At 38.6% G+C, this 23,655-nt stretch overlaps 1 protein-coding gene across 3 annotated transcripts in view; it reads right to left on the bottom strand.

Annotated features, from left to right (window-relative positions):
- ITGBL1 (integrin subunit beta like 1) overlaps positions 1-23,655 on the bottom strand; it is a 277,370-nt gene that overhangs the window by 16,969 nt on the left and 236,746 nt on the right. For 2 of the 3 annotated variants that reach the window (XR_010340881.1, XR_010340882.1), the window contains exons 9-11: positions 9,501-9,647; positions 1,940-2,053; positions 855-962 (exon numbers count right to left, since the gene is read on the bottom strand). Coding sequence is in view for 1 of the 3 variants with exons in the window: in XM_012440932.2 (XP_012296355.1) it covers positions 871-962; positions 1,940-2,053; positions 9,501-9,647 (353 nt within the window). In the remaining 2 variants the exon portion in view is untranslated. Of the gene's footprint in view, positions 1-79; positions 963-1,939; positions 2,054-9,500; positions 9,648-23,655 lie in introns of those variants that run through there. The other variant, XM_012440932.2, reaches the window with a different exon arrangement.

Here is a 23,655-nt window from a genome sequence, read left to right as displayed (position 1 = left end):
AACCTAAAATGGATATCCCTGAATAACAATTCATTTTTAAATTAATTATCAGTAGGTAAATATATGCTGACACAGAGTATAAACAACTTCTGTCACTATTTATTTAAAATGTTACATTGTACATTTTTCATAATTTGAGAATCTTCTTTTAAAGTTTAAAGTGAGAGTAGACAAAGTACTTACTCATTTAGTGTTTAAATGATTTAATGACAAATAACTTAATGACTAGTCTTTGCTCTTGATCCAGCCCCAGTTTGACTTTCTACCTCCTGTGTGTTTCTCTTCATTGTCCCCATATGAAAATGCTGACTGATAGGGAATTCTGGAAAAATCTGATCCATTGATTAATGTGAATATGCTTGTTTTCCTTAGATTCTAATATGGTCTTTCTTATGTAAGAATGTGGATTTCTAATAGCCATGCAATTCAGTGTTTCTCAATTCGGGCACTATTGACATTTGGGGCTGGGTCATTCCCTGCTTGGGGGTTGTCCTGTGCACTGGAGGATGCTGAGCAGCATCCCTGGCCTCTACCCACCAAATGCCCACAGCATATCTTCACACCCCACCCCATGTGACAATCAAAATTGTCTGTAGATGTTGCCAAATGTCTTTTGGGTGGAAAAATTGCTCTCATTAGGAACCACTTATGTTAATTGTGGAAGAAACATTTTTTTTCTACTGTTATTTGCATCTGAATTTGCATAACTCATTTCTAATAGGTACTCAGATTTCATTCGTAATTCAGAAATAGAAAAACATACAATGGTCTTTTGAACCTGTCCTAGTGGTGATTATACATGGTTTCCCTTGCATTTATATGTTCTAATGGCCTAGTAAAATAAGAATCCAGACCTCTCTCATGTAATTGTTAAGGATATTCTGCGCCAAGCCAGATTTCACATGCATTTCCATTCCATCCATCCCAGCATTCACAGTTTCCACAGCTACATATTCCATTCCCTGCAATAAAACACACGAGAATCATGATCACGATAAAAAATGTGTCAAATTTAAACATGCTATTATAAATCATAAGTGTCCGCAATGAAATCATTTCATTCATCCTTGGTAGAATTTCTTATTGTGCAACAATATTATTATTATATCTTATTAAGCAGCTGTGAGATGTCTAATCTTTCAAAAAATTAGTGGCATTTACTTGGTGCCACCATTTACTGATCAGATAGTAACCATCCTGTATCACTCCGGCTAGGCTTTTAGGTGACAATTTTGTTTTCCCTTAGAGAGCAAGTTATGTCTGACTTATGAATAAATACTGAAAAACAAGTTCTTTTACATAACATGAGGCAGGCCATGTAATCAGCTAGAAGAGTCTTACGTAGTAGGGATGGTTGGGAAGCAAGGGTCTAACTTAATGACACACTCAGCCAGAGCTGAGGAGGACAAGTATACACAACTCTGTTTCCTCCGTAACTTGGCTAAACAAATGAATTTATAACCCATTATGAGGACTCAATAAATTAGGGTAACAGTGGCCATGACACTGCTGAGCCCTCCTTACACATTTCCCCCATACACAACCAGTTCCCTAAAAGCAACCAACACATCAATGAGAGGTACCCAGATTCTGTTTAAAAAAATATTCCATTCCCTGTACCATGTTCAAAGTAAAATTGTTGCCAAGAAAATTCTGTTCTGTTTTTAATATGTAACTGCATACACGTGAGTTTGAAGAGAAAGGTTACTTTTGGGAAGTACCCCAAATAATCACAGAATTTAGCTTCATTCTCTTGTATTCTTCTATGCCTAGGAATAATGTGAGGGCTTATTCCCAAATGCCCACTTCCCCCTTGGTAGTTACTTCATATTTGCAGTTGGCCCTCTTGGTCCAGCTACCTAAAGCATTGCATGACGAGTGTCCCTTGGCTCTTTAACAAACTGTGGCATAGAGCAATTAGAAAAGGTTAATACTGCACCTGTACAAATGAGACCATCATGTTTGTCGCAGTCTCTGTCATCACAGTCACAGAATTCCCCAGAAATATACCACTCTTCAGCAGAACAAATGCACTTTCCACAATGACAAGAACCTGAAATTACAAAGGCTATTACTTGCCATCACAAAATAACTAAAGGTTTCCATCTTTAATATCATTGACACACTGACAACAGGCTTCTAATAACCTATCATCCAAAGGCAAAAGTGTATTGAATGGTTGGTTTCTCAGAGGGGAGCTTTACTTACTGTAATTCATAAAGGTCATCCAGGAAAGCCTTCATTATGGATCTAGACAGTTGCAATTAGCCTTGAGCAAATGTCCTATGGCCCAGTCTGGTTGAAATGTCAGTGAGAGCAGAATGGGGCTGATTCTTATAGATGGTCTTCCAAAAAGGTATTCAAAAATAGATTTTTCCCCCCCTAAATTGAATCATGTTTTTACAGTGCCTGTTCTTTAAAGGAATGGAATAGGGAATTGTATTAAATTAGGATGCATTTCTAATTAAAATAATTACTAAATTATTGTGCTTATAATTTTGGATTTTGTTTACATGATTTCCTTGTAGTAGCACACCTGCATATTGGGTGGCTAATTAAAGCGCTAAGAATGCACACAATCACTCAGTATATCTGCCTTACGAGACCTCATCTTCAGGATTCTCTGTCATAATGTAGGATAGCTCAAATGCTCCCAAAGTACATCCTTTATGAGGCTCTGGATTCAACTCTTTTCCCCTCCACTTCACCCATTTCTCCTCCTATGTAATTAAAAACCTTCCTCTTTGGTTATTTAAAATACCCTCATTTACTGAGTAAAAATTTTATTAGTGGTATATTTAAAATCAAAGAAAATAAATTAGGTAAAGGGTATCCCAGACGGAAGTAAGTTCTCTCAGTATAAACAGCTTTCCATGACAAGCTAAAAACCCTTACATGGAAAAATTGCCTCAATGACAGCAGGAAAGACTTTAGAATGAAAAAGAGACAAATAAAAAGAACTTCCTCTTCCTCCTATTCCCTTGAGGTGATTTTTCTTTCCAGATATGACTTTCTTTTACTAAAAGATGGCTATCGCTAATTGTTTAAGTCAAAACCCACCTTGAAAGAATATGCAGTTGAAAAACGTATTTTGGCATATTTAACAAAACTGTAGAATTGGTAAGTTCAAAACATATTGAAAAGGTGCAAGAATCAATCATTAGTGCTTCTTTTAAAACACAGTGATTAAAAATGAGTTAACAGCCGGGGCGATTAAAGTGATTAGGGAAAAGGAATTGTGGTCATCACAGATATTATTAAAGGATTCAGGTTTATGTGTCCCAAGCATGAAGTACTAAGTGATATTTCATATCAGGGAAACTGGTATATGCAATTTAGCTGCAAAAATCCCCAAAGGCCAAATTAAATGTTTGCCATTTCTTGACACACTTCTCAAGGTAAGAGAGCAGTCAAAATTAGTTCTATTGTGACAGTTGTGTTTTCATTTATTTTTAACTTCTTGCTTAGCTACGGCATAATTCCATTTAGTCCTGACTTTTTTCCTGACGGTCCAGGTTGATTTGCATGCTCTTGAACAAAATAGACACATCTTCTCAGTTTTGAGTGACTGACAGCCCAGTGGTGTCTCAAGACCCGGGATGCTGCTTCTGTCAAGTCAGTCTGCAAGAAATGCTGGTCCTCTTGCGGTCTCATCCAGGTGCAGAGTTTCCTGATTTTAGAAACATTTTAATTCTAATTTTAAAGACTTTCTTTCACATTTCTAGGCATAAAAATGTTCAACACCACTGCTTGTTTTACAAATGTATAGTGACAGATACCTGCCCACAAAGAACATATGAAGTATTTAACTATCAGAGAAGTTTCCTCAGAAGGCACCATACTTAGCATTTTATTTCCATGAGTAGAGGAAGATTAATTATTTGAAGAATTTGACTGTTTTTAGTTGTTTCTAAAGTAGTGTCTGATTTTATATGTCCATAATATTCATATATACACCCAGCATATCATTTTATGTATGTTGCAATTCACGAAAAGATCTTATCTTTCATCTCAAACTTATCCTCTGGTCCTGGAACTATTCTAATCGCTGCTCTTGCTTCTCGAGTGCTTAGCTTCATGCCATAGTAAAGCACTTTCAGAAAACTGGTAAGCTCAGCTAAAGTTAATATGGCATATACAGATCGAGCATTTGATGAGTAGATTCCAGTTCCAAAAGTCTACTAGTCACTGAAATACTTAGAATAAAAAATGAGGATTGATTTTGTATGTGTCATGAAACAGTAGCTTTCCTAGGTCAGCATTTTCCCGGCTGTTATTCTTTCTCGTTTGTCAATGCTCAATGCATCTTAGAGGTAGGAAACCCTTCTACTGCTTGTGAAACTAGGACTAGAGAGCATGTAGTAATAACACACCGTGAATAGTTATTAGTACCTATTATAGCACTTTTCTTGTAGAATGCTCTGGCTGTCTGTTTTCTTCCATAACAGGGGTCAAACTGTCCCTCTCTTAAATGGAAACAAACAGGGAGAGGATTCCATGTAGGCTGCACGATTACCAAGAGGTGAGAAATGGTTCAATGCAGCTGGCCAAGACCCATTCACACCCCCGAGACCCAGCCCGGCCAGAGAACAGCCGGCTGATCTTGGCAGGAGTTCTAGGGCAGAAAGTTCATCACCATAACACCACTAATCCATTCATTTTCATTCTTAATATTAGGACCGTTAAGAATGTTCCCATATCCCTTCTGTGCATTTTTGCTGGCTTCCATCCCTGTGGAATCAGCCACATTTTCTCATAAAGACTCAGAGCATCTTAGGACATAAGAAGGGGAAAGAAATGAAACGTTACCTTCAAAGATGAGAATGGAAGTCAGTGAGCATAAAGAAATTGCCCTGGACCTCACAGGCAATAAACACCAGTTAACTGAAGACTTGACTGATTCAATCCACTCTTCTTTTTAGTGACTATTTGTGATGTATCTCCCAGCAAAAACTCTCATATACAGTAGTTTAAAAAATTAGCTGTGTGTTCCTGCAGGTCTGACTGCACAGGCATATTGAGGGAGGCAAATTGAACACCGGGCTGAGGCTGACTTTGTGAAACATCTTTTACTCTTTGTCTTTTCTGGGGATGTGGAACAGGCACGTGGGTGGAGGAATGAGTGTGTGTGCTGGACTTATTTGGATAATGTGGTACCCAAGAAGTTTCACTGTGAGAGTTTAAGGAGACATTTAATGACATGTGGTTTATAGCCATTGTCACACAACAGCATCTATAAGAAGACTGGACATGATTATCTGGATCTAGCTTGAAGTAATCGAGGCAAAGATATAATTGTATAGTCTTGGATCCAAGTAAATAATCCCCAAATGAACAAAACATCCCAAAGTGAACTATATCATGTACTTTGCAAAGGTAGCTAAGCTTAGGGGAGACCCAGCATGGCACTAACCTCATCTCTCTTGGTTATTCACAAAAAAGATTTCAGTCTAAGGGCAAGGCACCTTTGTCAGCTGCCCATTCCATTACTAACATTGGACTTTATTTTTCATGCAAGCCTGATGAAATGCTGCAACCTCACATCCCAGCAGGCAGTTTTCACTATTGTACTAACTACTCCATCTGTTATGAAGGTCACAACAATGTATCTTGTTTTAAATTTTTCTATGGAGTGATTTATTGTCTTGGCTATAAATTTGTAAAGAAATAAAACGCTATTTCTTCATCGTCTCCTGAGGTGACAGCTTTATTCACAGCTCACGGGAAATGCATGTTTCAGCCTTTTGGTGGGTACGGGCCACGAAGCGGTGTGCCATGGTGACCTCATGCCCACTGCTCAGGTCTGTCCCATAATCAAATAAAGGAGGACTCCGAATATCTTTTGTGACCATCAGGGTGAGGGGCTTTCATTGTCAAATTTGAGGAAAATGATAGGAAATTTGGACAAGTCCATGAGATTGATCAAGGATACATGACCCCAGTCAAACATCTGGAAACAGGTTTCTCTTTTCCATCACCATATTAAAGTCCCTTAGTATATTTCATGCATTACTCTTCCTGTGGTTCCTGGGGTGGGATGTGGGGCAGTGCTCCCCACTGGAATCCGGAGTAACTGTGGCATCCCCATTATCCTCTGTGCCTACCATAGATCACAGTTCCATGATCCTGTTTTTTTCCCCTTTCTTCATCCCTAATCCAGCACTGATGTCTCCATAATAGGAGAAAAGAAGGGAGACCACAATCAGCTGCTGCCGAGTACGAATGCCCATCCACTAACATGAATGTCAGCCTGTGCAGCCTTGGGCAGCTTTCCTATTCCCTTTCAAGTTTAAAGACTCCAAGACTCTCTACCCATTGAAGGATAAACAAATAGTTTAGACAAATATGCTTTCAGCCCTTCATTAATCCCTGAATATATTGCCACCATCCAAAGCAAACAATTTGCAAAGGCGTTAGCTAGAGAGACTTTTTGGCTTTGTTTTATTTTGAGGAAATGCCTCTGAGTCAGTATTTAGTCAATCTATTTTCTTCTTTGTAGTTTCTACATTTATGATGCCAAAAGATGAGAATCTTTCCTAGGGTTGTAATGACTTTAATAAGAATGTTTATTTCTTGAAAAGAGACAGCTTTTGTTGCATGACATCCAGTTTAGGAAATGGAAGACTGCTGTTCGTTACCCTGGAGAGTATGGCTTTGTGTGTTCCTCCTCAGCTTGGAGTTGGACAGGTCTTAGGGAAGACCTGCTTATGGACACGGTTAATGATTCAACAGCAAGTGTAGTAAACACATAAACACAAACAATAGCTGACTTTTAAAATAAACAAATATAAATAAGCACACTAGTGTTTTAATATGCATGGGTATCCTCATTCAGCAGAGCTTCTGTGAAAAGCTTCTATTCTTATCCCAGTGACAATGCCATTATAGAAAACCAAGTAAAAAACTATCTAAACTTAAGTGCTCTATGTCTGAAGCAATGCTCAGAGAAAAAAAAATCTAATTTACAAACTATTCACTCTCAGTATCTTTTTATATACAGATCATGCTCCTGTGATCTGAAACCACCTCCTTTCGTCCCTCTTACTTCTCTCTTGCAGTTTAATTCCATCCCTGCCTGCTTTCCTTCTTTTCTGCATTAATCTTTCTCCTCACTTCTTTCCCTTGTTCTCTTCCTTTTAAGCTTTCTTTTTGGTTCTCTCAACACAGCTTGAATTCAAGGTAGGTGTTTCTAGAAACTGAGGTCCTTTGAGAACAGAACTGGTAGAATATTTCTTTGAAATTAGATTAAATTAATGAGAGAACAAACAAGTCACAAAGCAATTGCTTTAAGCTCGTTTTCCACCTGCCTGCTGTAATGCATTAGGTTGAAGACGTGGCCTCCTTGCCTGAGCATTGTAAACACAAGTTTTGAACACGGAATTCCCGGAAACCAAGGACACTGTTATCTATTGATGTGAACACGTTTGCATCCATTTTCATCCGCCTTCTTGACACCACAAATAGTCAAAGCATCTATCCTATGTCTGAAGTTCTGCCAAAAAGTCTTTTTCATAGCATTAGTCTTGCAGATGAGGCAAAACAAAAGCTACTGTTTAGAGGACACATGGCACATCTTGCTTCAGGGACCTCCTTCCTTTCTGTGTGTGTGGTAGCCTCACTGGTGTGGTTCTTTGACAATAGGATTCAGAGTCTCTAGCACACTATGATTCACTGTCTTCTTCAGAAACTTGTTTGCATGGTCATCTTGACCAGCACAGGTGTTTGAGGGTAAATGCGGCTTCAGCCAGGGCTGTGCCTTGTCTGAAAAAGAAAGTTGTGTCTGTTGTATAAGGACGATACTGAGCTGAAGAGGAGAGCTGGGAAGGCCCATAACTTCTGCTTCTTTGAAGGGCTGCTACCCAGACATGAGGTGAGAATCTTTCAGGCTCCCTGTGTCTTCCTAGTCACTAGCAAAAAAGAACACAGCAGCTTTCTAGATGATGCCATATGCACTACAATGGCAGGATTTTAAAGTCCCTTCAGGAATAGTTTACAGAAACATCAAAATTAAGGTTTTCAAAATTTAATCTGTTAGTATTCTTTACTTAGGGAAAATCTGTCTCTGTGTGTGTGTGTGTGTGTGTGTGTGTGTGTGTGTGTGTGTGTGTGTGTGTGTGTGTGTGTAGGATGGGAGATAGGGAAGGCTTGCTTTTTCCTTGAATGTGTTTCTGTGGCAAATGTTTTATTAGGTTGGTGACTTCTATTCAACCAACTTGTAGGTTATAACCATTTGGCAGGCTTTTTTTTTTTTATTATCACTTTTTTTTTTTTTTTGGAGATGGAGTCTTGCTCTGTCACCCAGGCTGGAGTACATTGGTGTGATCTCGGCTTATTGCAACCTCCTCCTAGGTTCAAGCTCTTCCCCTGCCTCAGCCTCCCAAGTAACTGTAATTACAGATGTGAGCCACAATGCCTGGCTAGTTTTTGTATTTTTTTAGTAGAGTAGATTTTTGTGTTTTTCATCATGTTGGCCAGGCTGGTCTAGAACTCCTGACCTCAAGTGATCTACCTGTCTTGGCCTCCCAAAGTGCTAGAATTACAGGCATGAGCCACTGTGCCCAGCTGAACAATTACCTATTTGATTATATCAGGCTGAACGTGTTTACTTGGAACAATTGGTGATTTTTAGATCAAAGAAAATTACATCAGATTTGTGAGATACTACCCACCCCCATAGCTTTTCTTTCCTTTTTAAAACATTAAGCTCAATTAAACTAAATATTTCATCTCCTTTTATGTCTTCTCACACCTTCAATCCCTCCCTGCTCCATACACAGCTAAATAATTTTGCCCCAGAAGTTCCCAAGGTCATATGTTTTGGTAGCTCAGATGCTTGTGATTACTTTTCCACAGCTCTGAGCCGTGTTGTTTTAGAGGTAAGCTCAACAATCATTCTTTGGCCTTTTTTCCCCTTTTGTGGGTCCATTTAGTACCCAGTATATTTTGTTGTTCTAATTTCTTTATATAAGTATTAATTCTATATAATTCAGCAATAACTTCACTTACAAGGATATTTTTGCATGAATCTTCTTGCATGCATTTCATTTCTTAGATTTAAAACTTCAATTGGTTGGGAGGCCAAGGCAGGTGGATCATGAGGCCAAGAGATCGAGACCATCCTGGTCAACATGGTGAAACCCCGTCTCTACTAAACGTACAAAAAATTAGCTGGGCACGGTGGTGCGTGCCTGTAATCCCAGCTACTCAGGAGGCTGAGGCAGAAGAATTGCCTGAACCCAGGAGGCGGAGGTTGCGGTGAGCCAAGATCACGCCATTGCACTCCAGCCTGGGTAACAAGAGCAAAACTCCGTCTCAAAAAAAAAATACAAAAAAAAAAAACTTCAATTGGTTAATCTTCAAGCTTCAAGTTGGGTACAGCAGAGGACACAGTGGTTTGCTTTCATGCAAAGTTCAGTCTGGGAAAGACAGTTGCTACATGCTGTTCTACAAATCATGTGTCAGAACAGGAATCGAGTCCAGGCTCCAGCAGAGACACTCACCCTTCCCCGAGCACAATATGCCATCTGCTGATTCACACAGATTCTTGCTTTGTTCTTCCGTCATGTTACACTTCCGCGGATGTTGGCAGAGCTTCCCAAACCATCCTCTCTCACAAACGCAGCGACCACAGGAACATGTGCCGTGGCCTGTGAAGCAACCACAGGGAGGGAGTGAGAGGAGAGGATGGGGACATAACCAGCTGAAGCAGAGGGTTTTAAGAAAGAAATGTATAAACCATAGGATCTTACTTCCCACCCAACACATTTTTTCTTTATGCATAGTCAATTTGGCATGCAATTGTTTAAAAGAACTTACAACAGAGTTCTAGCTTAACATAATAAATTTGAATGTAGCATAGTAGATAGACTTGAGGAAGAAATCTCGCAATAATTCAAAATAGAATTATATCATCCTTTCTTGATAGAAAATACTTCTTCATTTGCATTTTTATCAGTATGGAGTCTTCGTGCTATTCTTCATTGCACACACCATGCCGTCCAGACCAATTTATAAGGCTAGTCACATTACCACTGCTGGCAGTATTTATTGATTATTCTCCTATTGCTTACTAATAAAACAGAAGGTTAACTTTCATACGAATGGCATTTAGCACTATATTACTTTATAGTGTAAATCTCTTCTTACTAAGACATAAAAGTGGAAGTCATAGTGTCTCTCTATTATTGCATAAAAGTTAACATCAGCTTGGATTCACATTTGGCTCCCTTTTTTTAGTTTGGTTCCTGACATTGGTTCCTGGTTTTTAAGTTGTTTATCTTTTGGTATATATGAAACACTGTATTTGTGACAGCTATAAACCAGGATGAACACTTGTTTAGTTGCTTGCCACCAACACACCATTAGATTGCATGATATTCCATTTCAATTTCTTCCATTTCAGTTTCCACTCAACCCTTTCTTCCTTTTCCTGATACGTGCATTGTCTTACAGCAGGGTCTCTCTGAATCAACTATTTGCCTAGCAAAGAGCTACTGAGTATCTATTATAAACAGAGCATTTTGCTAGGCACTAAGGGATACAAAATCAAGCATGATGGACAAAGTGGTCCCTGCTCTTCTCCCAGGGACAGACACATTCGTCAGTCACACTGATTAGCCTCTCTGAAGCTGTTGACATCATTCTCTGTTGACCATTCACTCTGGCAGGACCCTCAGGAGTGAACCTTGCTCCAGCTGCTTCCCCTCCATTCAGCTCTGCACAGGGAGGATGAGTTAACCAATGCTTAATGGTTTGCAATTAATTATTATAATAATTTTTTGGGAGTAATAGGATTTTCTTGAATTTCTATAGAAATCCCTCTAGAGGGATTTCTGTACACCCATCTATTTAATGGATGAATGTAATCGATGGATGTGAGAATTGGGAGCATGAAAGTGAGCAGACTGGTGGAGAAGTCCAAGTTATGGCATGAGAAATATGGTGATGAAAAATGCAGAAAAGTAAGTGGAGTGAAGGACACTTGGGAGAATGAGGGTTGGTAGGAGGTAGTAAGTGACTGTGGTGAAATGAAGGTTTTTGATCACTGAGAGGTAAGGAGGTAAGTAGAAATCTCCTGGAAAGGGTTTCTTGGAAAACTATTTTTTTTAAATAAATATAAGAGATTTTCCCTGGGTCATACCATGTCCCTGCCTCACGGGCTATGCAACAAGTGCCTCCCAACAGCCAGAGAAGGTCTGGGAGAGCAGTTTTTAAATCCAGCATATTTTGCTCCCCTGGAGAAAACTGGGGTCCTGAAAGAAAGGCAGGGTACCAGGAATGTCTAACCTTCTTTTAAAGAATTTGTTGGGAAAAACATCAGACACCAATGGGATACTACTAATTTGCAAGAAAAATGTCGCTGCCATACCTCTAACATGCACTCAATCAGCATGTGCTCTGGCACTTTCTAAGGTTGATGACTGTTCGTCACACAGGTTAGCAAAAACGGAAAAAAGTAAATAAATGAGGTAATTGTGGTCTTTTTCACTTAGCTTAAGTGAAAAGTAAAAACAAACAAACAAACAAAAAAACCCTCAAAACTGAAACCATGAAAGTAAAGTTTAAAAGTAGTATGTATGTAAACATGTGACTGATAATTCACTCAGCCCGAGAAGCTAAGGGAAGCCTGCAACGTGAAAGCCTACTATGCAGGGTGGCCCAGCTTTGCAGAAGATGAAATAAAGGTATAAATGGAGGTAACGTGGTGATGTTTTAAATTTATTCTCAACACAGCCTCGAAGTCTGGTATTAATCCCATTTTACAGTCAGCCAACTGAGCTTCAGAGAGATTCAGTGCCATAATTTCCTCTCAATCACATAGTTCAACCACACAGGATCGGTACTGACTCCACTTCCTCTGATTCCAAAATCTACACTCTTCCCAGTGTGTTGCTTTGGCTCTGTATTTCACCTCAGAAAGTGAGTCACAGCAGACTTTTCTTAATTCCTGTCTCTTTCAACCACTACATCATTTGAAGGTGTATATTTGAGATTCACAGCCGCTTTCTCCTTACAAGTCTCTTCTCTATTGGCATGACACAAGATTCTTGTTGCCCCAGTCAACACTCCTCCTTTGTCTCTCTTTATTCTTCTACTTTTCTTTTTAACTGAACCAGTAAGTGTAGGTATTCACCCAATGTTTATCTTTAATCATCTTTTAAAATCTCTCCATAATTTCTCCATTATCCATTTATCCATTAAGTTGTGGGCTTTCAGATAACTGCCAAGACCACAGGGCTGTATCTCCAGCCCTGATTCTCTCCCACATTCCCCTCTCATGATTCCACACTTTGTGTTCTATTAGCAACCCCACTTAATATGTCCAGAGCTACATGTATGATTTTTCTTTCCAAAAGCTGATTTTTTGTCTTTCTCATTCTTTTAATGGAACAGCTATCCTTTCAATCAACCAGTTCAAGATGTTTTCAGTCACATTTGAATTTCCCTTACTGCCCCCATCCAATGTGTTGTCAAGTCTTGTTGAAACCACCTCCAACATTCCCACTTATATCATCATCATAACTTTGGAGAAACCTTCCTATCATGTCTCTCCAATACTCTTGCTCATAGATTCCTACAGCACAACTTGATGCTCATCATAGCTTTGATGTCTAGTCCTGTACAATTCCCTAATGCTCATGGCATAGAGTTTACCTACTCTCACCTTTGTTATGTTTTATCTTCATGAAAAACAGAGTCCCAAGCTACATTTCCAATCATGTTCCTTCTCTTCTTCCTTTAACCAAACTGGCCCATTCATTGTTCCCTGCACAACTGTCATGCTTTTCTGACACCATGTTTTTTCAGAGGTAGAAATGCCTTTCCCTTACTATACATATTCAGGTTCTGAGTGATTTTCAAAGCTCAGCAGAACTAAGTACCCCTGTGTGAGGACTTTCCTAATATCCCTAAGGGGAACTTATTGTCTCTCCTCTGAATTTCTATACTATCTTATTTTTTACCTCTTGTGGAACTTTTTTGACTTCCATCTCATGGTATGTAGTTATCTGTTAAATGAATCCACTACTCTAATGTGAATTTCCTGAGTAGGAATTATTTCTGTCAGCGCTAGTCTTCAGAGTGTCAAATGCAATGCCTGAGACACAGTGGGTCTTCAAAAACTTGGAGGGGATTGAGATTGTCTTTATCAAAACATCTTTCTCATTTTTACCCACAAATCAAACCGTAGAGTAGAGCCAAGTTAGAAAATTGGCACCCCTTAAGAGCTATCTACTCAATGAATAATTATTAAATTGAGTACGTCTTGACTTGTTCATTAAAACCAAAGTCCACTTAAAGTCCAGATCTCCTTAAACAGTTAAGTAAAAAGTTGTCTGTCTTTGGAGGCAGAGAATCTGTTGTACAAGAAACCAAAAAGAAAGAGAGAGAGAGCTTCTAGTACCAGCTCAATTGGGCTATGAACTTCTCAAATGCTCACGTTTCTTGCTGACCCTAGGTTGGTAAGAGTTATCAACAATTTGACATAACTGAAATAATTTAACCTGTATTGTGTAAAAAAAAATTAACTTGTTTTTTTCAAATTTAATTAGTTCATTATAGAAAATGAAAATACATCTTACAAAAATTTGTAGGATGCAGCAAGAGTTATGCTTAGAGAGAAACTTACAGCATGAATGCAAACATTAGAAGCAGTGAAAAATATAAAATCAGTGATGTAACCTTTCACTTTGAAACACTAAACAACAGCAATACAGAACTAAATTGGTCCTGAAAAAAGAAATAGAACCAATTCCATGACAAATCAATAGACTTGGAAATAGAAAATCAACAGAGAAAATCAATAAAACAAAAGTTGGCTATTTGAAAAGATCAATAAAATTGTTAAATATCTGGCCAAGCTAAACAGGTAAAAAGAGAGAAGACACAAATGTTTAATATGAAAAGTAAAAGAGATCATATCTTACCTCATGGATATTAAAAGGATAATAATAGAATATTATAAATAATGATTTGCCCACAAATCTGATAACGTATATCAATGGGACCAATTCCATGAAAGACCCAAACTATTAAAACCCACATAAAGAGAAACAGGTAATTAAAGTAGACCTATAGCTACTTTTTATTTCTGCAATATTTTTTATTATGGTAAAATAGATATAACATAAAATGTACTATCTTAGCCATTTTAAGTGTACAGTTCAGTAGCATTAAGTATATTCTCACTGTTGTACAACCATTACCACCATTCTATTTCTAGAACATTCTCATCTTCCCACATTGAAACTCAGTACCCATTAAACAATAATTCCCATTCCCTTCTCTTCTCAGCTTGTGGAAAACACCTAGGTACCTATATAAGTGAAATACATAGTGTTTTTCTTTTCATGACTGGATTATTTTATTTGACAATGTCTTTAAGATCCTTCCATGTTGTAGCATATGACAATTTTCCCCCTTTTAAAAGCTGATATTCTGTCTTTGATTTAAGATATTATTGAGAATAATTTTATGGCTCCTCACTGCAAATAATATAAAATTTATATGTGAGAAAATAGATGATTTTTATTATTAGTTCTTTTATCATATCCTTCCATGAAGTTAAGTTGGTATCTAGCTCATGCAATCATCAAAATGCATTAATATTTAAATGTTTTGATTTGTTGTTTATATAACTTTAAGAAAAAAACAACTTTCAATAACTTCTTTTTTATAAACTCTAATAATTTAGTTATCTCTTCAAGAAATATTTTCTATTCATCAGGAATTGTACTATCAGCTTAGAATATAACAGTGAATAAAATAGGCATTGGCCCTGTCTTCATGGTAATTATCGTCTACTAGGGAAGAAAATAACATTAAGCAACATTTGAGTAATAGAAGACAAAAAGAAAACGCTAGGACATTCAACAGCGAGAACACGGTTAACTAGGATAGTCAGGGAAGGGTTTAGTGACAGCCAAGGGATGAAAAGGAGCCAGCCAGCCAATGTTCTAGGAACAGAGCCTAGAAAAACGAATGAGAAGTCCTTGGGACAAGAAATAACTTGGCATGTTACAGGCAGTAAAAGAAGGCCAACGTGTTTGAAGAATAATAAGCTAAAACCATTGAATAATGAAGGTGTAGAAATATTCCCTTCTCAGAAATGAGACCCAGCAAATGGTTTTACTCTTGGTAAAAAAAAAAAAAAAAAATCTAAATTTATTTTAAGAAATTGAGAAATGACAGAAGGGTATTAAGGAAGCGAGTGATGTGATGATAGGGTTTACACTGTGCAAACTCATTTGGCAACTGGGTGGGATAGATTAAGGTATGATGGGAGGAATTAGTATGGAGAAGTTAGAGGGTTCTTGCTGTTTTCCAAGTGAACTGTGACAGAGGCTTAAAGGACAGTGGTGGCAGTGGAAACCTAGAGAATTAGATGGAGAATTATTTTGGTGATGGAGCCCATACATGTGGGATACAATGTTAGATTGGATGTGGCAGGTAAGGGAAAGAAAAGACAAGTTTTCTAGCTAGAAGAAATAGTGAGAATAATGATGCTATTTACTGGGTATGGACACTTGAGGAGAAAGAGATTGAGGGCAGAAAATCAGCTCTGGTTTGAACCGCTTGTGTTTGAAATACTCTTAAGACAATGAGATGATGAGGTCAAGTAAGCAGCTGGGCACAGGTTGGTGCTCAGAGAACAGGTTAGTGCTGGCTCTAGGCATGTATATGTTGAAGCTTACAAACATAGATGGCACTTAAAGCCCTAGAACTGAAGCAGCTATCCAGGAAGAAATTAGTCTTAGAAAATGCCAATATTTAGAGCTAGGAAGCTAGAGAAGCCAGACAAAAAATTCCGTAAGGAAGGAGAAAAATAAGATTGTGTTGTCTCATGAGATGACAAAGGAGAGCGTCCCATACTGGAGGTCTACTGAGTGGAAGTTTCCTGGAAATTTGAGTTTTAAAAATAAGAAGTAATTTCATTTATCTTTGTCTCACCAACATGAGTGGGTTGTCACTTGGGCCTGTGAGAGGAACACTCAGGGGAGGCAGAACTGTTGGAGAATTGCCTACATGGACCATTCATTGAGAACGACATCTGTGTTTAGTGGTACCACTGGGCCTGTGTGGTCCAGCATAACACAGTAGACACTAGCCACATGTGCCTATTTAAATTTTTTAAAGTAAAATTTAAAAATCAGTTTCTCAATCTCACTAGTCACTTTTCAAGTGCTTAATAGTCGCATGTGGCCAGTAGCTACTATGCTGAATAGTGCAGATATAGAACACCCCCTTCATCTTTGAAAGTTCTTTTGGACAGCACTGATCTAGATAAAGACTTTCCCATGCAATCCATTGGCTCTGAGGCACATTTCCTTAAAACACTGCAATAATAGGTCTCAATTAGGAAACTGACTTATGAATAGATACTAATTCAATTAGATACTACATATTGCCTATCCAATATCCTCCCTCCTTCTTAATAATAAACAATTCCTCTTTTTTTTCAGGGAAGGGATAATATGCCTAACTGGGAAGTGACTACCCAGGCTTCTTTTGAACTAAAAGCACCCATATGACATAGCTCTAATAAATGAGAAATAAGAGAAAATCTCCTGGGTGAGATTTCCAGGAAAATGCTGTCTTCCAACAGAAATGGGACAAACTCAGCCAGCATGTCCTTTGCCCTTTGTCCTATTCCTCCCTATTTCTTCTTCACTGGAAGAAGGACACAACTGGAGATTGTTAATGAACATGATAATTGTATTAGTCCATGTTCATGCTGCTGTAAAAACTGCCCAAGACTCGGTAATTTGCAAGGAAAAAGGTTTAATTGACTCACAGTTTTGCATGGCTAGGGAGGCCTCAGGAAACTTACAATTATGGTAGAAGGGGAAGTAAACATGTCCTTCTTCACATGATGGCAGGAAGGAGAAGTATGAGAGTCCAGTAAAGGGGTAAGCTCCTTATAAAACCAGATCTCATGAGAACTTACTATCACTAGAATAACATGGAGAAAACCACTCCCATGATTCAATTACCTCCTGCTGGGTCCCTCCCATGACACCTGGGGATTATGGGAACTACAATTCAGATGAAATTTGGGTGGGGACCCAGCCAAACCATAACAATGATAAATGTTATACTGGAAGAGCAGAGCAGAAGGGAAGAGAGATGGGGTTCAGGGACACTGTGGTACTCAGCCACTCACCTCACTGTCCATCTATGGAATGACAACCCGAACACTCAGTATTTGTGTCCATCACCTTCAGCCAAACACAGGACTAACTGATCCACTTACAAATTCAGGAAACAGGTGTGCAATTGACATAATTTGGAGACAATCACACCCTGACTGTATTGTCCATTTAAGAAGGGATTATTCTGAGTGTGAGGTCTGACCTCTTCCTCAATACGAGAAATCCATCAGTGCCTGGGAGTCACTGAATTCATACTCTCAGGTGGCATGATCTCCTTCAAATTGCGGCAGTGAACTAGAGAACTCCCTGAAGAAACATGAACTGATTGGGTAATTAAGAGGTGGCTCTTCATTATCCCTTCTTGTTTCTTAAATTGGACTCATGGGTAGCTATTCCAGGAGCATAGATGAAAGAAGAAAAGCAGTAAGCAGTCTAGTTCTTATTCTCACCCAGGCTATATGGCACACAGGAGGGAAATCTCTGATTTAACTTACATTAGGCTAAACAATTAAACACACATGTGTTTTAATTTTACTTGTATAATCTTAAAATAATACATCAATAAAATAAATAAATCTTAGGAACTATCACTCTGGACAAATCACATTTTCTTTAATAGAGACTTATCTGGTAATAAATCCATGCATGCATAGGTCACATAAATTTTTCCTTTAATAAAGATGTTTTGAGAACATCCACAGTCTATGATGATTGAACATGACTCACAAGTTAATTAAATGAAGAATGATCTCACTTCATGCTGATTTTCTTTCTGCTAGTCATTCTCATGATTCTTTTTCAGGTTGTAATTTTGATGTAATTAAAACTGAACTGTAAAAATTATGAAATTAGTTATATTCACTTTCAGGTACGACTGCTAATTTATCCAACCTATCAGAATTGGTTTAATCATCTTTAGTGTTATTGGTAGGAAGGGGGATAAACACATTGGCTCTTAGTTCTCATGCATCTGCTGATTAGTTATGGTTCTACTAACTAACGGTTTTGGTTTTACTTATTTGCTTATTTGCTAAAATTTTAAGACAGTCCCTCAGTTTGGAGTCAGGAACCATATTTTACTCTCTGGCCACACGTTGGATATACAGGTTTTATATCTTCCATGTGAAAGGCCACAGATCTTATGGCTTAGTGTCTGGTGGAAAACTAAACAAATTACCCAAATGAGTGACTCTCAATTTTGTTCTCCTCTGAAGCCATAACAGAGGGATGATGTCTATGTGTTTCACACTCTCATATTAGTAAGATTTGTTCTGCACTGGCGAGATGATGGGGGTGACTAACTGCCTTGGAAAAACCAGCTGTAACTCCCTCCCCGAGGTACAGAGCTGCTGATTTGTGTGAGTCCAACTTCCTTCCAAAACACTCTCCAGCTAGTGCTTCCAGGTACCTGAGACAGATGTATTATTCTGTTCTGTAATGCAAATAGCCAGTACAACATTTTATTTCCATTACAGATTTAGGGCATTCATCAAATATCCACTGGCACATAGTACCAGACACATTTCCTTCTTTATGTCTCATTCTTACCATAAAGCCAAATGGATTATTATCCTTATCGTATATAGAAGTAAACCGAGATAGAGAGGCCAAATAAATACACAGGTAACCAAAGCAGAGAGGACAACCAACCTGTCCAAGTCACTACAATAAGGAGGAAATAGAGCCAGAATTAAAAGTCTGTCTGAATACAAGGTTCCCATTCATCTCGCTGCATAGCACAGCCTCATTTAACTCCAGAGAAAACCGATATTTCTACTCCCTTAAATCTTACATGAGAAAATGCAACAAAGTGCACACCATATACACTAAAGCAACTGAGCATACCATACAATGTGAACTTTCTCTAGACAAGATATCAAAATACTCAAAAGATTTGTGAATGTATATTTTGAAAATAATTTTACTCCTCAGAAATAAAACCTAGGAAAAAATACAATATAGCCTCATCAGATATTGTTCTAGGATGATCAATTAATGAGTGATTTTTATTTTATTGTTTCCATTTCTCTCTAATTATTTTTTTAATTTTGAAAACTAAAACATATTTAGATATATTTTTAAAGACCTGACACCTAAAGATGAGCAAAGTATAATAAATGAAGGTGACATAATGTATATCACAAATGATAAATGAGTAAGTAATATGCGAAAAAAATCCTTTCTAAGGCTAGGTACAGAAGCATCTAAGAGCTCTTGATGCAAAAAAATAAAATCAATATATTCCTTCAATATCTAATAAATACCTTTTCACCTGTGCGCTTTTGCTCAGCCTTCCCAGGCCTAAAATGTTCTTCACATCCTATTTCTGCACATCTAAGTACTAGTTGTTCAAGATCCAAGTCAAATCCTCACTCCAACTTGAAGAATCCTGTATCCAAAACTGGAATAGTTCTTCCTTTCTCATTCTCCTTAACTTATTGTGAATCCTTTACTTGATCATTTATTCAAATAAAAATATTGAACATTAACCTTTATCCTAGCTTTGAGCATATGATAATGAGAGAGAGACTGAATATATCCATGAGAATTGCAGACTTGAAGAAAAGGCCACAGGGACACTCTCAACACAATGTCATCACGCTACAATGTGGGTGGTGCAGTAAGAGGAAGTAGGAAGTCATTTCAGAGAAGCTTCCTAAAGGGAATAATTTGGAAAGATCATGGACGAATAGAAGGATGGTAAGAAGTTATTCACAAGGAAAAGTGACAATCAGGACTAGAATGTCAAGGAAAGGAAGCAAACATATCCAAGGGATACGTTCCAAAGAGAGCAACATATCCAAGTTTCTCCATCTCTGCTGCTCTCTGTGAAGAAATCATTTTTTCAAGAAATGGAGACAACTGGTCAAGACAAGCATAGTCTCCTCCACCATTCAATGGTTCAAACCAGAAACCTGGCATGATCCTTGATCCTACCCTGCCCTCAGTATTGTGCAATTATGAATTTCCTTATATACTGCCTGTACTCTGAGGAGGGAGCTCTAAGTTTCAACTAAGCTCTCAGGCTGATACTTGCCACCAGTCTCCTTCGAAGGATATGTATGAGACAGGAGCCACATCTTGCCAGCAGGCCAGTGTCGGGCACCAGGATACACCCATGGGAGTCCTTGCAGCAGTTCATGAGGATGATTTCATATAATTGGGGATTATTTTATCTTGGGATAACACAGCCCATATGCACAGAGATGAGATCCACATTGCACAGATGTTGAGGCTTCTCTGGCTTTAGAAGAAGTTGCACACCCAACAGGAGCCAAAATCTTTCCTGATGATTCCATAAGCATAGCTTTCAGAGAGCCCACAAGGGATAGGACTGTTGGTAGAGTTATGATAGTTATGGAATCCAAAAGCATGGTGTTCCCATCAGCTGCTTATAATTCAATTAATCATCTCTTCCAATGTAGTTGAAACTTATTAATCATAAGTCATCATTACTATGAGCAATGTTGCTTGGTAACAGTGAAATGCACCATCTTCATCTGTTCCCAGAGCTAGGAGTTTACTGGACTGCTGGAGTCTCTTGCAGCAGGGTGAAGGGGGTTGTTAGCCTGTTGACCATACTACTTCTAACACATTCTCCAACACATTCAAGATCCTCCATCTTTAATGTTTTCCATCCAGTTAAGGCACCTTTGTCTCTCACCAGGGATCATCTCTTAACATCCAGATTCACCTACCAACTCACAAACATGCATAATCCCTGGAGCAATCCATACTCCTCCTGACATCCAGAAGTACTTTTTAAAATACCGTGATCATATTTAAGCTCTGTTTAAGCCCTTCCTTTGGTTTCCTGTCGCTTTCGGAGTAAAGCCTCAAGTCATTAACATGGTTTACAAAACAAGTCACACTCTTTTCCCTTTTGTTTTCTAATCGGCAATCACACAGGGTTTTTCTCTGGTCCTCAAATGTTCCTGGCACACATCACACACTCTATTTTCCCCACACAACTGAGCACAAGCTGCTCTCTGACTGTACCCCACTTCCCCTACCTGGCCAAGTTCTATGTATCCTATTACTACCAAGTATGGTTGTGATGTGTAGTTAATACCTATAAAGCACATAGTCTGCATTATATAGTTGTGAAGGCCTTAGAGAAGCCTTTCTTAGCCTTCAGCCTGTGTTAAATCCCCCTGTTATGTATATTCCCATTGAATCAAGTCTCTTTTCAGATCCTTCAACTCCTTTTCATTCCTTTCTCTATGTCCTCCCTTCACACTCAACTATAAGCTCCAGGAGAGCAAATGCTCTGTGTTCACCACTGAATCTCTAGTGCTGGCAAATAGATGTTCAATGAATATTTGTTAAGTTAATGAAGAAATAAATATTTACTCCAGCTTCAACCATGCATAATTTGGAGGAATTTTCATATGAAAATATTAGAAACTGAAAAGAATCTAAAACCAAGGATGACTGATGCTGAGAAATCATCTTGAGAGACACTGACCTAAAGATGAAAGTGGAAGAGACTGAAATTACTCCAAAGCAACAAATAGCAGGCAGAAAAAACACCCAAAAGCCATTTCTGGCCAGTATCGGTGGCTCAACACCTGTAATCTCAGCTCTTTGGGAGGCCATGGGAGGAGAATTCCTTGAACCCAGGAATTCAAGATCAACCTTGGCAACTTAGTGAAACCCCCATGTCTATAAAAAATAAATAGCCAGCTGTGGCAGTGCATGGCTGTAGTCCCAGATCCAGATACTCAGCAGGTTAAGGATGGAGGATTGCTTGGGTCTAGGAGTTTGAGGTTGCAGTGCGCTGGGATCCCACCACAGTACTCCATCCTGGGTGACAGAGTGAGACTCTGTCTCAAAAAAAAAAAAAAAAAAAAAAAAAAGTCACTTCCATGGAAATACTAAGATATATTATATGGGCTGGGAGATAAACAAGAAAAAAAAATTATTATGAGAAAAGTTACAGAAGAAAGGAGTGGGAAGGTGTGCCTGAGGCCCAGGAAGAAGATTTCATGGAGATTTCATGGAGGAGTAACTACAACCCTTTGCCAAAACATAGCAATGTAGAATAGGAACTGGAAACCTTGTAATTTGAGTGATCCTATGACTGTGAGATATGGTGATGTGGCAGGGGAATTAATGCATCCTACAAGCAGTCCTTAACTGACAACTGCTGGATGTGTTAGAAGAGTGTGAGTGTGTGTGTGTGTGCGCGCGCGCACGTGCGCATGTGCTTTGAGACTGAGTCTCACTTTGTTACCCAGGCTGGAGTGCAATGGTGTGATCTTGGCTTACTGCAATCTCCATCTCCCAAGTTCAAGCAATTCTTTTGTCTCAGCCCCCAGAGTAGCTGGGATTACAGGAGCGTGCCATCACGTCCTGCTAATTTTTCTATTTTTGTAGAGATGGGATTTCACTATCTTGGTCAGGATGGTCTCGATCTCTTGACAGCGTGATCCACCCACCTCCACCTCCCAAAATGCTGGGATTATAGGCGTGAGCCACCACGCCCAGCCAAAATTGTGTGTTTTACGTGTATGTTCATTGCAGTACTATTCACAATAGCAAAGACATGGAATCAACATAGATGCCCATCAATGGGAGACTAGATAAAGAAGCTGTGATAATATATCCTATGGAATACTATGCAGCCACAAAAAAGAATAAGATCAGGTCCTTTGCAGGAACATAAATGGAACTGGAGGCCATTATCCTAAGTGAACTAATGCAGGAACAGCAAAATAAATACCACATACTCATACATCAGAGCTAAAAACTGAATACACATGGACACAAAGGAACAACAACAACTCTGGGCCTACTTGAGGGTGAAGGGTGGGAAGAAGGTGATGATAAAAAAAACTACATGTCAGATACTATGCTTATTACCTGGATGACAAAATAATCTGTACACCAAAGCCCCGTGACAGCAAATTTACCTATATAACAAACCAGCACATGTACCCCGAAACTAAAAGTTAAAAAAAAAGAATTGTATATTTTATACAGGCTCCCAAAGTTTTACCCTCTGCACTGGGATGAAGCTCCAGTTGGCAATAGCAGGGACCAGATTGATCACAAATGTTTATAGGTTGTCTTCCCTTTCCTGCCACGCTTTCCAATTCTCCTATCAGTCTTTCCTTCACCTAACCCTTGGTCCAGGATCTGATCTCCTATAGTTTTTTCCTATAAAGAGCTCTAATGCCTGAGGCAATATTCATTGCAAATCAAGTAATTGGTGTCCTGGTTTATATCAGTTTGGTTCAGTCTTTTACAGGTTTGAGTCATGAAAGTCCCTTCCCCTAGGGCACAGGTAACTCAGTGTAGATGAGCCAAGAATTGATCAAACAGGACCACTTCCTGAGATGCTTTCTCACATTCCCAGGAATATTTGGTCTTATCTAACAGGCAGATAGATAGATCTGTTTCCTTCTTTGACTTTTCCCTCCAAAGTTGGAGAAAAAGAGAGACATTTACAGAGAGAAAAATATATAATTTAATGCCAATAGAGATGTAATACATTTCTGCA

This window comes from Aotus nancymaae, unplaced genomic scaffold (assembly GCF_030222135.1).
Source record: "Aotus nancymaae isolate 86718 unplaced genomic scaffold, 86718_ANA_hifiasm-v0.15.2.pri h1tg000161l, whole genome shotgun sequence".
Lineage (NCBI taxonomy): Eukaryota > Metazoa > Chordata > Mammalia > Primates > Aotidae > Aotus > Aotus nancymaae.
The sequence above is the reverse complement of the archived record's forward strand: the minus strand, read 5'-3'. Positions and strand labels throughout refer to the sequence as shown.